Source organism: Rhinoraja longicauda, chromosome 13 (assembly GCF_053455715.1).
Source record: "Rhinoraja longicauda isolate Sanriku21f chromosome 13, sRhiLon1.1, whole genome shotgun sequence".
NCBI classification, from domain to species: Eukaryota; Metazoa; Chordata; class Chondrichthyes; order Rajiformes; family Arhynchobatidae; genus Rhinoraja; species Rhinoraja longicauda.
Window position 1 is genome coordinate 23,656,438 of NC_135965.1, and position 14,670 is coordinate 23,671,107.

The window sequence follows — 14,670 nt, forward strand, 5'->3', positions numbered from 1 at the left end:
AAGATATTTGCAACGTAGGAGCTCACGGCATTGGAGATAATGTATTCTCACACATCCTGTGATCTGTGGAGAGCTAGCAGGAAGGAGTGGAGAGTGGGGTTTGTTTACAGATTAGCATGAATCCAGAGTTGTGCTGCAGCTATTTCTATAATATTCACAATCCAGCAGAAGGAAGTTATCAGCTGCGGCTAAATTTTACAGATGTAAAAGAGGGGAGAAGCATTGGGGAGGCGGATATGAGGAGGCAAATAAAACACTATTGACTATTGGTATCATTTGCAAGTAGATTAAAAGGTTGCGTGTATGGGAAAAAATGGTTGGGAAATGAAATGTAACATGGGGAAAAAATCTTCATTTTGGAAGGAAGAACAATGTAGCAGATTATCATTGGAATGGAGAAAGGATGCAGAAAGCTACAGTGCAAAGAGATACTTTGCACTGAAATGAAACACAACGGGTAGGCATGAAGTCTAATGGACTGAGGCCTTGAGCTTCAAGAGGCTGGAGTACAACAGTGGCAACTATACAAGGCACCGTGGAGGCCACATCTTGAATACTACGTAGAGCTTTTGGTCCCTAATTTAAGTAAATATATAATTATGGAGGTTGTGCAAGGATCAGGCAAGAAACAGGCAACATTTCATCGGTAAATGAGAGTCGAGAACCAGAGGGACCTACTCTTAGATTAAGGGGTACTCGTTTGAGGAAGAATTTGTTCTCACAGGACTAATAGTCTGGAATTCCTCACCCCAGCTGTGAAGGCTGAATCCTTGAATCTATTCAAAGTTGAAGATAGATACAAAATGCTGGATTTTGTATCTCAGCAGGTCAGGCATTTCTGGAGAAAATGAACAGTTGACGTTCTGGGTCGGAACTTTTCTTCAGACTGAAAACAAGCTGACGGCCTGCCTGACCCACTGAGTTACTCCAGAATTTTGTTTCTATCTTTGGTATAAACCAGCATCTGCAGTTCCTTCTTACACTATTCAAAGCTGAGATAGAATTTTAATCAGTACAGGATCTTACTGTCCTGTTCCTTCTGATGCTAAGAACTGATCTATGTGAATTTGTCTCACCTGCCTTGTTATATTTAAGGCAATTTTTTAGACCACACTTCATCGGGTTTCTGCGGAGAAAGATGACCTTTAAGTGCCAGCTCTCGCCCCAAAGACTCAATGGCATTGTGATGCATAAACCTGGGGTTCTGATGGTGTTGTCGTCAGCTAACTTTGCCATGATTCTTCTCTTGTCTGCTTGTGTCCGATGATGCAGGGAGCTCCGTGACAACCAGATGGCTCATGTGATTCAGGGCGAGCTGTCTCTGGAAAATGAGAAAAGACGGCGCCAGGAGGAAAAGGATGAGGTAGGCACCAGGGAATGGCAGTAACTTTGTGCTTCAATGTTCTGGGCATCCAGCAAGGCACTGCATCTGGGATCACTCTGGCAGTTCCTCAAGGCCATAAAATGGCTGTATAAAATCCACAGCACACTATTCCTGCTGAAATGCTGAACTTGGTTCTACTCTTATTAAAGATATATATTCTCCCACTTTTCAGCCCCAGGTCTGGAGACAAGACTATGTTTTTGTAGGCATAAGAGACTGCAGAAAGTGGAATTTGCAGCAAAGGAAAGCAGCAGAAGGAAAGCAGCATCTGCGAAGGGAAATGCACAGTCGATGTTTCAGATCAAGACCCTTCATCTAGACGAGTACAAGAGAAGTAGCCAGTATAAAGAGATGAGGGTGGAACGATGGAGCAAGATCTAGCAAGTGATAGGTAGAGGGTGGCACAGTGACGCAGCCGGTAGAGCTGCTGCCTCACAGCACCAGATACCTAGGTTAAATCCTGACCTCGGGTGCTGTCTGCGTGGAGTTTGCACGTTCTCTCTGTGACTGCTCGGGTCTACTTTGGTTGGTCCAATTTCGTCCAGCATCCCAAAGATGTGTGGATTTGTAGGTTAATTGCCCTTTGTAAATTGCTTCTTGCGTGTAGGAAGTGGATGCAAAAGTGGGATAACATAGAACTAGTTTAGTTAGAGATATGGTGTGACCCAACGAGTCCGCGCCGTCCAGAGAGCCGCGTACACTAACACTATCCTACACACTTGGTACAATTTTTACCAAGACCAGGACATTTTTCGAGTGTGGAAACCGAAGTTCCCAGGGAAAACCCACGCTGGTCACGGGAAAAATGCACAAACTCCATATAAATAGTACCCGTAGTCAGGATCGAAGCTGGCACTCTGGCACTGTAAGGCAGCATCTCTACCGCTGTGCCACTGTGCTGCCCTCCATGACCTCTGTGAATGGGTGTTCGATGGTCGGCATTAACTCGGTGGGCCGAAGGGCCTGTTTCAATGCTGGATCTCTAAACCAAATTAAAACATTATAGGAGAGGAAGAATTGATTGGCAGACAGAGTCCGATGAGGGAGGCAAGGGTTGAGATGATAGGTGAAGAACAAAAGACTGCAGATTCTTGGAATCTTATAGGAAAGAAATGTGATGAGTGGAACCAATGAAAGTAGGGGCAGATGGGAACAGCAGAGGAAAGGGAGGGGTGAGCAGTAGGAAGTATCAGTGGGAGGAGTGATGGGGGAGAAAAGACCCAGGGTGTTATGGGCATGGAATGGGGTGTGAGAGAGAGGATCGGGGTCCTCTCTCACCCTCTTCTTCCCACCTTAACCTCCCCCCCCCCCCCCCCCCTACTTCCTATCATCCTGTTGTGGGTGTAATATGGGTAGATCAGGAGAGAGAACGGGATACACAGGAGGAGAATCTCTGGGATGTTGGCTGGAATCATTTCAGTAATGAGAGGGTGGGTTTGTTTTCCTTGGAGCAAAGGATGCTAACCGGGGCTGGTAGAGTAGTGTGGATAGGATAGATATGAAGAAACTTTGTCTTTAGCAAAGATATCTAAAGCAACAGCGTATAGGTTTAGGATAAGAACTAAGATTAAGAAGTGATCAGAGGAAGAACTTTCACTGCCCAGAGGGTGGTTGAAATGTGGACCGCGCTGCCCGAATAGGTGATGGTACTCTCGCAACAGTCCAGCAGGAATTTGTTAAATCTGAAAATCTGAAGAAGGTCCTGATCCGAAACGTGCCCTATCCATTTCCTCACAGATGCTGCCTGACCCGTTGAGTTACACCAGCACTTTGTGTTTTACTCAACACTCCAGCATCTGCAGTTCGTTGTGTCTCCTTAATCAATATTAGTTAATCTTCTCAATCAAGCACTACAGGGCATAGGTTTAAGGTGAGAGGGGAAAAATTTAACGCATTTGAGGGGCAACTGCATTTACAGACCTGTTATGCTGCTTCAAGTAAGAATTTAATTGTTCTGTTTTCTTTGGTACATATGACCATTAAACATTCTTAACTCTTGAACTTTTCTCCCAGCGGGTGGTGGGTATATGAAATGAGCTGCCAGAGCAGGTAGTTGGGCAGGTACTTTTAACAACAGTGCAAATGTTTTCAGTTTTGTGCAGTGTTGTCATTACTTTCTGGGATGCAGCCTCATCTCTCTCTAACCCCCTCACTCAGGCCATTGCACGTAAACTCCAAGAGAAGGAGGAAAAGCTACGACGGAAACACCAGCAGGCCGTCGACTGTGAACCATCGGAGGCTGTCTTTGAGGGAAATGGAGGTAATGTTTCCAAGTACGTTCTGGTGACTTGAATAAAATTGATTGGGCAGGGCTGTGGTGGGTAAAACACTGCCGTCAAATGAATTAATTCGACCAGAGGGACGCACTCTGCTTGCTAAATCGAAGCTTCCTGAGGATTTGGCTGTGGGATCAACTGTAAATCCAAGATTGTGGCTTATTTTCTGAAACAGCTGATTAGAGATGCTCATTCATCATCCTGAGAACAAGGACAAAAAGTATCTGGAGTAACGTGAAAGGCACTATATTCTGGGATGATGCCTTGATCCTGAGAGCTTCACGGAACCCAGCAGTTGTTGAGCTTGTTTAATCAGCTATGTGGTGGTGTGTGGTGACTGGAAGGTGCTGGGGGCACTTGCTGGCACTGTGCCCCTGTTGATCAGCCCTGGTGGTGTAATAGGTGCTTGGTGATGGGTTTGTCACGGAAATCAGCAAATGCTAAGGAAACTGGCTGCTCGTCCCAATGCTAACTGCATGTTGAGATTTGTGAAGATCATGATTGGAAGCTGTGGAATAACCTTGACACCGTGATCCTTCTGTACATTCAGCGATGTTTGCTGGCCTCTACTCTGATCTACGCCTGCTGGTTCATCATTTCTATCTTGTTTGTGTCTCTTTTTTTTGCATGTTGTTTCTTGCTAGTGTTGTTAGTTGTTACCATGTGTTCCACCCCTCCATCCAACTTGAACAGTTCCCGACCCATACAATACCTACAGTCATAGAGTCTTACAGAGTGAAAACAGGATTCGGTCCAACTTGCCCACACCAGCCAATATGTTCCATCTACACCAGTCCGACCCGCCTGCATTTGGCCCTTATTCCTCTAAACCTGTCCTATCCATGCACCTGTTTCAATGTTTCTTAAACATTGCAATAGTCCCTGCCTCAACGACCATCTCCGGCAGCTCGTTCCACACACCTACCACCGTTTGCGTGAATAAGTTCCTTTTAAATCTTTCCACACTCACCTTAAACCTATGTCCTTTGGTTCTTGATTCGCCTACTCTGGGCAAGAGACTCTGTGCATCTAGCCTATCTATTCCTCTCATGATTGGTACACTATAAGATCACCCCTCATCCTCCTGCGCTCCAAGGAATAGAGTGCTAGCCTGCTCAACCTCTCCCTACAGCTCAGGCCCTCGAGTTCTGGCAACATCCTCATAAATCTTCTCTGTACCGTTTCCATCTTGACAACATCTTTTCTATAAGATGGTGCCCAAAACTGAGCACAGTACTCTAGATGTGGCCTCACCAACGTCTTATACAACTGCAACATGACCTCCCAACTTCTATATTCAATGCTCTGACTGATGAAGGCCAATGTGCCAAAAACCTTTTTGACTTGGGGCGGCACGGTGGTGCAGTGGTAAAGTTGCTGCCGTACTTCGCCGGAGACCCGGGTTCGATCCTGACTGTACGGAGTCTGTACGTTCTCCCCGTGACCTCCGTGGGTTTTCTCCGAGATCTTCAGTTTCCTCCCACACTCCAAAGATGTACAGGTTTGCAGGTTAATTGGCTTGGTGCATGTGTAAATTGTCCCTAATGTGTGTAGGATAGTGTTAATGCACGGGGATCGCTGGTCAGCACGGACTCGGGCCGAAGGGCCTGTTTCCGCGCTGTATCTCTAAAAACTAAAAAACTAGACTACCCTAGTTACCTGTGATGCCACGTTCAACGAACTATGTACCTATACTCCTCGACCCCTCTGCTCTGCAACACTCCCCAGAGCCCAACTGCTCACTGTGTCGGTTCTGCCCATGGCAATACTCCCAAAATGCAACACCTAACATTTCTCCGTAATAAATTCTGTCAATCATTCCTCAGCCCACCTGCCCAACCGATCCAGATCCTGCTGCAATTTTTGACAACCATCTGCACTATCTACAATACCACTCATTTTTGTGTCATCTGCAAACTTGATAACCATGCATGTACGTTCTCATCCAAATCATTGATATAGATGACAAACAGCAAATGGGCCTAGCTTTGAAACCTGAGGTACACCACTAGTCACAGGCCTCCAGCCCTAAAAGCAACCTTCCACCATCACCTTCTGCTTCCTTCTATGAAACCAATGTTCTATCCATTGAGCTATTTCTCTTTGAATCCCATGGAATCTAACCTTTCAGAGCAACCTACCATGTCAAATTCATGTATAACCCAGGTATACAAAGTCTACAACTCTGCCTTCATCGACGATTTTGGTCACATCCTCAAAAAATCCCCAGATTTGTGAGAAACGACCTCCCACGTACAAAATCATATTAACTATCCCCAGTAAACCCTTGTCCATCTTAGTGCATGTATATCCTATCCCTCAGAATACTCTCTAGCAATTTCCCAACTACAGATGTTAAGCTCACTGGCCCGTAGTTTCCAGCCTTTTCACTGCAGCCCTTCTTGAATAGAGGCACAGCATTTGCCTCCCTCCAGTCTTCCAGCACCTTGCCTGTATTTAACAATGACTTATAAACCTCCACGAGGGCTTCTGCAATTTCCTGTCTAGCTTCTCACAGTGTTATCCCGATAAACAAGGCCTGGGAGATTTGTTTATCTTCTTACTCATCAGGATCTTCAGCACATGTTTAACCATAATACCGACTGCTCTCAAGACACTTCCAGTGACTACCCCATGATTCTCCGTCCTCCCATCTTTCCCTACGGTAAAAACACAGGAGAAATAATTGTTGAGGACCTTGCCCTCCCCTGTGCGTCCACCCAGAGTTGACCGCTTTAATTCCTGAGGGGTTCCACTCTCTCTCTCTCTGGTTACCCTTTTTCCCTTTATGTTCTTATAAAATCTCTTGGGATTATCTTTAATGCCAACTGGCAGAGCTATCTCCAGTTCCCTTTTTTCCCTTCTGATTACTTTTTTTAGCTTACTTCTTAGTTGCCGAAATTCCTCCATGTACACACTTGATTCCAGCTGCCGATACCTGTACCATGCCTCCCTCTTACTCTTGACCAAAGCCTCAATTTCCCAGACTTCCTTACGTTTTCCTGCCTGGTCCTTCACTCTAACAGGGACGTGCATGTCCTGAACTCTTGGCAGCACAGATTTAAAAACATCCCACTTTCCCGACATTTATTTTCCAGCAACCTATTCCAATTAACCTGAACAAGTTCCTTTCTCATACCTCCAAATTTGGCCTTGCCCCAATTGAGCATTTTAACTGATGTTGGACTTATCTTAAGGAATCAGCACTCTGGTGAATATGGAAGCACGGAGGATCATGGGGTAGTCACTGGAACAAAAACAGGAAATACTGGAGATATTCAGTGGGTTCGGTTGCATTTGTGGAGAAGAAAAACAGATAATATTCTCGGTCTAGGTCCTTTAATCAGATGACGCCAAGAGGAAATGATGCATGTAATAGCCCTGATATTAAATAATGGGGGTAAAGGCAGTAGACCAGAAGAATCTGTGCTCAAAATAAAGTTGTGGGGTAGAACAAGGAAGTAGCAAGGGTTAGAAAACCTTAGGTGTTGGAGATGTTCACAAGCAGAATTGGTAATGAATGGCATGGTATTAATCAAAATATTAGAGGTGTCTGCAACATAGTTGTATAATAATTAAAGGAACTTCAAACTACATAGATTGGACAACCCAAAGTAGCAACAAATGGATGGAAGATGAACCCATCGCATAAACTGACTGTTAGATCAGTAACTGAGGAGCCAATAAGGGCCTGGGCTCTCTTAAATCTGTTATTGAGCAATGATAAAGGTTTGCTTGATCTGATAGTTCAGAGGAAGAGGAATATAACATGGGGAAGAGTGAATATAACAAGATAGAATTTTATATAAATAATAAAAGTGATTTAGTTCCTATTGAAACTAGGGTCTAAGTGTGAAAGGCAATGATGTGAGGGCTGTTCACATTAGTTTGGAAAATATATTAAGAGGTATGATAGTAAACCTGATAGTAAAGGATGTATGTACTGTTTGCAATATATATCCCTCTAAGCCAAAAGGAAGCATCTGGAAGTGTGGTCTAGCCATGAATATTGAGAACTTGAAGGTGCTCAAAGGAAAAGACATAATGTTACCAAATAAAACATTAAGCCCAAGGATTGGGAGAACTGACTAAATCTATTCACTGTACCTCGGTACATGTGACAATAAAACTAAACCAAACTAAATTTCAGAACTCAGTAGGAGACCAAGTAGCGAGAGGGGGAAAGTAGAATTCAAGCGTAGGTTTGTGTGAAACAGGAAAACAAACAGAGCTTCTGTAGGGATGTAGTAAGGGAAAGAGTTGACAAAGTAAATATGGGCTCCATTAAACTGAGTTTGTATGAGGGAGAACAGAAACGGCTATATGCATGTGCAAGGGCATAGCAGATGGAATACATTGTGCAATAATCACTTTGGTGGATAAAATAGGTAGGATATTTTTCAAATGGTGACAAATTAAAAGGTATACAGTTCAGTGAGACTCGTGTTCTACAGGAGGCACAAGAGACTACAGATGCCGGGATCTGGGGCAAAAAAACAACTGCTGGAGGAACTCTGTGGCAGACGGCACCCAACTTGAAATGGCAACTAGCTTCTGAATCCACAGATGCTGCCTCACCCACTGAGTTCCTCCAGCATTGTTTCCTTGCCTTGTACAGGAATCATTTGGAGTGAACAGACCGGTTCAACAAGAAATTAATAAGGTTTATGGAATGAAGGCCTTAATTGCAAGAAGATTTGAGTGGAAGGGCGGAGGCGTCTTGATCCAATTAGATAGAGCCCTGCTGAGACTCCTTTTGGAAAACTCTGTCCATCTGCTCTTCCTGCTGGGGCTAGGAAGTGCTTGCAATGAGTGGGAATGCATAAATGTTCCCCAGACTGATAAGGGAAAGAAGTGTTTGGTATATAAAGATTAAGCACACTGGGTCTAGGCTCTCCAATTAAGAATAAATTATTTCATAGCAAAGTTCTTTAACTTTTTCCCTGGGTAGAAATGTCAAAGACTAGAAGGGATAGCTCTCTTAAGGTGAGGGGGGCAATGTTTAAAGGAGATATATGGGGCACAGTGGTGGGTGCCTTGAGCGTGCTTCCAGGGGTGGTGGTGGAGGCAGAAACAATAGGCACGTTTGGAAGGTTTTTGACAGGCACATGAATATGCAGGGAATGGAAGGATATGGATCAAGTGCAGGCAGAGGCAATTGGTTTAACCTGGCATAATTTGCAGCATGGACATTGGGGGCCGAGGGGCATGTTCCTGTGCTGCGCTGTTCTATGTTCTGTTTGCATGATAAATGCAGGGAAGAAGCTTCCCTTTCCTGGGGTGCCTAGACACCAGGTGTGATAGTCTGAAAACTAGGGACGAGTACATCATTAGAGGATTAAACAGAATGTTTTCATCCAGAATCTTTGGAATACTTAGCAGGAAATGGAGGGAGATGGGAGAGGAGGGGGGTGGTGCGTTTCAATGCTCGGTACAGTCAATGCAGGGATTGATAGAATTTTGGATATTAAGAGAATGAAAGGATTTGTAGTTAGTGCAAAAAAATGGTAGTGAAGTAACCGAGCAGCCATGTTATTGAATGGAAGAGGAGGCGTGAGGAGTAAATGGCCTGCCCCTGCACCTTCTGCCCTGCATTAATAGTATAGGCAGAGGTCAGGCTTTGTTCTTTCATCAAACCAAGCTGTGAACATCAGCTGCCAGCTGCTCATTGACAGTCCATGGCACGCACTCTGATCTTACTCCACTCACTTAGCCCAGAACTTTGTCCACCAGCCTGTAACTGAGCAGACACAAAGTGCTGGAGTAATTCAGTGGGTCAGGCAGCATCACTGGATAAAAAGAATAGGTGATGTTTCAAGTCAATACACTTCTTCAAACTGAAGAAAGGTTCTGACCCAAAACATCGCCTATTTTTCTCCAGAGATGCTGCCTGATCCGATGAGTTACTCCAGCATTTTGTGTCCATCTTCGGTATAAAGGAGCAATTCCTTCCTACGCATTCAGGGTGCTGCTGAGTTGGGAATAAAACAAATACAGAACAGTAGAGCATAGGAACATGCCTTCCAGCCCATACTGTCCACATCGAACATGACACCAATGTAAACCAACCTCCTCTGCCTGTTCTTGATCCATATCCCTTCATTCCTTGCATATCCATGTGTCTAGCTAAAAGCCCCTTAAATGCCACTATTGTATCTGCCCCCACTACCACCCCAGGCAGCGCATTCCAGGCACACACCACCTCTGTGAAAATAAAACTTGCCCTGCACATATCCTTTAAACTTTCTCCCTCTGACTTTAAAGCTATGTCCTTTGGTCTTTGACTTTTGCACCAGGAGAAAAAGATATGGACTGTCTACCCTATCTGTGTCTCATAATTTGATACACTTCTATCAGGTCTCCCCTTAACCTCCAACATTCCAAAGAAAATAATTCCCTGACCTTCCGAACTGCAAATTCATTTCCTTACGATCCTATCCAGCTCTCTTGAATACTGCAGCTTTATGCTTTGTGGTGGAAAATTAAATTTGAGTAGAAATCCAATCATTTACCTGCTTTACTTTTTGTGACCATGTCCTGAAAGTTTATGTTTTTGAGTCCTCCATCACTGTGTTGTCATTGTTTTATTTTATGTCTAACATTTTCTGACCAGTTCCCATGTCCTGTTGTGTCCATGTGTAACTCAGGCCATGTGAAAAGTAGGGTGCACAAACCTGATAGAAGCAGCAGGCTTGCCAGTGGCTGCCACAGAGGCAGAGATACAGGGGACTCCCTGCTGAGGGGAGCAGTGGGACGATCGAGTTCAAAGGTTCAAGTCAATGACTTGGTTTCTGAGCCAGCAACACGTGGCTCCACTGAAAGGCTGCACTGCCCTGAAGCCGGCTGTGAAGATAGTCATCCAGACTCTGGAAGACACAAGGTTGAGAACTTCAGTCCCAAGAAGGAGCCCCCAATGAGACCACCTCCTCCAGTCATAAACCCAACCTCTAGCTACCACGGCAAAGGCGCTCGACCCAAGGTCGTTGGCCCGAGGGACGTGTCCCACAGCTCCCCGGATCGTGGAGCTCACCGCCAGAAGCACAGGGACAGAGCAGGGCGTGACTGTAGCCCAGAAGTGCTTGGGGCGTGTGGCTACAGTGGAGATGAGCTGAGAGGACGACAGGGAGAGGACGGAGATGGTGGCATGAGGAGGAAGGCGCGATCGCGTTCACGAGACCTGCAGCTAAGCGAAGAGGAATGCTCAGAACAAGGTATCGGCTTCCATTTCCCTCATGTTACTGTGCAGAGTATGTGAAATTCAGCTTGGTGCTTCCATTGGGGCAGGTGTGTCTAATGACCAACAGTGCACTGAGTGTGAATGGTGAACTGTTGAAGCCCCGGGCCTAAGCAGGGCTTGGTGGTGGGAGGGCAATGTAAACTTCTTGTTGGTTGGAAATTGAGAATGTGGTACAGAGACTGTGAGCTATTCTGTTCATTCAATGTATAGTTTTATCACCCTCACCTTTTCCACCCCACTCAGCCTTCACCCAGCTCAAGAAACTAATACGGTTGGCATGTAACAAATTGGCCAAAACCCCATAACCCAGTATAAGTTCTGTACCATTCCTGTTCAACCGAAATGAATGAGGGAAACTTATGAGGCCATAAGTTCATCAGAAAATGTGGGGTATGAGAGTCTAGAGATGGCAAGCACTTGGAGAATTCCAAATGGTTTGTTCTTGCCCCTCCTGAGACGATCTCTGTGTCAAGAGTCGAGAGAATCAAGAGTGTTTTATTGTCATGCCCCAAAACGGAACAATGAGATTCTTACTTGCAGCAGCACAATAGATATGTAAATATAGGACTCTGTAAATACCATGATAAACACCAAAAAGAAGTTCAGTATATAAAAATATATATTTAAAGAATTCAACTGGAATGATGGTCTGTAGAGTGGTGTTCCTGGAACATTGATGTCTACTTAGACACAAGTGGCACAAATGTTACCAGCACTTAAACCAAGCGCAGGCTCGGCGATCGCTTCGCTCAACACCTGCGCTCGGTCCGCATTGACCAACCTGATCTCCCGGTGGCTGAGCACTTCAACACCCCCTCCCATTCCCAGTCTGACCTTTCTGTCATGGGCCTCCTCCAGTGCCATAGTGAGGCCCACCGGAAATTGGAGGAACAGCACCTCATATTTCGCCTGGGTAGCTTGCAGCCCAGTGGTATGAACATCGACTTCTCCAACTTTAGATAGTTGCTCTGTCCCTCTCTTCCCCTCCTCCTTCCCAGATCTCCCTCTATCTTCCTGTCTCCACCTATATCCTTCCTTTGTCCCGCCCCCCTGACATCAGTCTGAAGAAGGGTCTCGACCCGAAACGTCACCCATTCCTTCTCTCCTGAGATGTTGTCTGACCTGCTGAGTTACTCCAGCATTTTGTGAATAAATACCTTCGATTTGTACTAGCATCTGCAGTTATTTTCTTATACTACTAACGATTGGATCAGTGCACACAAAACTCTCGAAGATAAAAAAACGTATTGTACTCTCTTCCCAAGTGTTGAACCAGTGAACATACATCTTCCCGCTGTCACTCCTTGAGATGTTCCATACTTCTTGGGGGTTGGCCTGATGAAAGAGTACAACATTGCCTTGCACGGTGTTGTGCTGTCTTGCCCTTCTCTGCTGCTAGAAGCTGGTGGTCATTCTCCTTTTCTCACTTCGTACACTCTTCCATCTGAGCACCGTACCCCAGCGAACGTTAGTTCTGATTGTCAGCGTGTCGGTTATTGTTCCCACATCCAGTGGGTGAAGCCTTCCATAATGCAAACTGGCTAATCACACTGATTTCTCTCCTCCCCATTCCCTTCCACCTACATTCTTTCCTCTAGCTTCACAATTCACAACTCTTCAATCCGTTTGTCTTATGCTCCCTATCTATTCATTCCTAGTCTTTGTCCAAACCATCTGGCTTTCAATCCCCCCCCCACCTCCCCCCCCCCCCCATCTGTATGTACCTATTACTTGCCAGGCTTTGTCCTGCCCCTCCTCTCTTCTAACCCCCCACCCCGATCAATTAGTCTGAAGAAGGGTCCCAACCGGAAATATCACCCATCCTTTTTCTCCAGAGATGCTGCCCGACTCGTTGTGTTACTCCAGCACTGTGTCTATCCTTTATTGTATCTTCCATTGTGATAGAGGAAATATTAAATGGTGTTTTAATAATTCCAAGGTTGAACTGTCCCTCCAACTCCATCATTCTCTTTGACTTTGTGTCCTTCTCAGTTGCTCAGATCTCTTTGAGTTCCCATCCTGCTGTCAAATGTTGCCCCTTTTGTTTCTACCTCCATGTCCACAGCTCTCGGGTCAAGAGTGTTTTATTGTCCATATGGGTGTGGGGGGAGGAGGCAGTGAGGGTGGGGGAGGGGAGGGGGGAGTAGGGGTGAGGGGAGGGAGGTAGGGGGGGGATGGAGTGGGTCAGTGGGGGGATTGAGTGGGGGGTGGTGAGGGTGCTAGACCAATACAGGAGAGCATTTGGGTCCACAGCTGCAACGCTGGCGCCATGGGGCCCAGGTCAGTGACACCCTCTCCCCTTCCCTGTACCCCCTCTACGAGGAATGGGCCCAACGTGTCCACTTGGTCTAGTAAGATCTTAAATTCTCTCGACATCGGTTCCCAATTTATCCTTTTGTACCCTTCCTCACATAATGCCTTTATGTGAGAGACGGTACCAGTGCCCATTTCATGACCTTCTCAAGGAGAAACTGCCCATTGTAATTTGTCAAATTTGTACCTGTTTAATCACGCCCCAGAATGCATACGTAACTGCCCAAGAGTCACGTTGACCACCGGCACTTCAGTGGCTGAATGTGCTTGAGTTGGTCAGTGCAGCTCACTTGTGCCCTCCAGTGGCATGAATCTGTATTACACTATTGCTGTTTGTAAGAGCTGGCCGTGGACATGTTAGGTCTTACATTAACTCAATTGCAAGTAACTTCATCTAAATAAGTATTAAATTGGCTGTAAAGTGCCTTGCAGTTACTGACGCTGAGTGCTATGCGATGTTGAAACGTTGGGGTGATTTTTGTGTTAAAACGTACATCCCTAAGTGGGCAAGACAGCTGCCCGTTTAATCCACTAGTCCAATGACACTATCAAAACAATCAGTAATGTCAACATTTAAACACATCAGAACTCACCTTTGTTCATAACGTAAACTCACAATTGATCCAGCAATTGGAAGTTATTTTCCATTTGCACCCTGGGTTTTGTTCTCATTTGCCCTTCAGTCAGATGAATCTTCAAGAGGCAAGAGTGTCTTGTTGTCGTATACCCTGAAATGGAACAATGAAATTCTTACTTCGTATCAGGACACCAGATATGTCAACATAGTACTCTTTAAAAAAACATAATAAACAACAATAAAGTTCAGTATATGTATATTTTATATTTATATATGTATATGTATGTATTATATACATATACATATATATATATATATATATATATATATATATACACACACACACAAATAAACAAACAATAATGCCCAATACAACGTGGAAACAGGCCCTTTGGCCCAACTTGCGCACACACATGTCCCATCTACACGATTCCCACTTGCCTGCATTTGGCCAAAATCCCTCTAAACCCATCTAATCCATGTACCTGTCTAATTGCTTCTTAAACATTGCAAAGGTCCCTGCATCAACTACCTTCACTGGCAGCTTGTTCCATACACCCACCACATTTATGTGAAAACGTTACCCCTCAAATTCCTATAAAATCTTTCTCCCTTCATCTTAAACCTATGCCCTCTGGTTCTCGAATCAACTACTCTGGGCAAGAGACTTTGTGCGTCCACCCGATCTATTCCTCTCACGGTTTTATACACATCTATAAGATCACCACTCATCAATTTTGCAAAGTCAAAACAATGCCCCCATGTCTGTAGTTGAGCCTATTTGGAGGTTGTAGTGTTTAATAGCCTGATGGTGTGGGGAAGCTGCTGCTCTGAACCTGGATAATTGAGCAAATCTTGAAATTGATCCTGGGAGGGAGAGCTG

At 45.1% G+C, this 14,670-nt stretch overlaps 1 protein-coding gene across 2 annotated transcripts in view; it reads left to right on the forward strand.

Moving 5' to 3' along the window:
- Window positions 1-14,670, forward strand: part of ccdc50a (coiled-coil domain containing 50a) — an 81,549-nt gene that overhangs the window by 38,331 nt on the left and 28,548 nt on the right. For both annotated transcript variants that reach the window (XM_078410580.1, XM_078410581.1), the window contains exons 4-5: window positions 1,273-1,363; window positions 3,542-3,644. In XM_078410580.1, coding sequence (XP_078266706.1) covers window positions 1,273-1,363; window positions 3,542-3,644 — 194 coding nt within the window. The remainder of the gene's footprint in view (window positions 1-1,272; window positions 1,364-3,541; window positions 3,645-14,670) is intronic.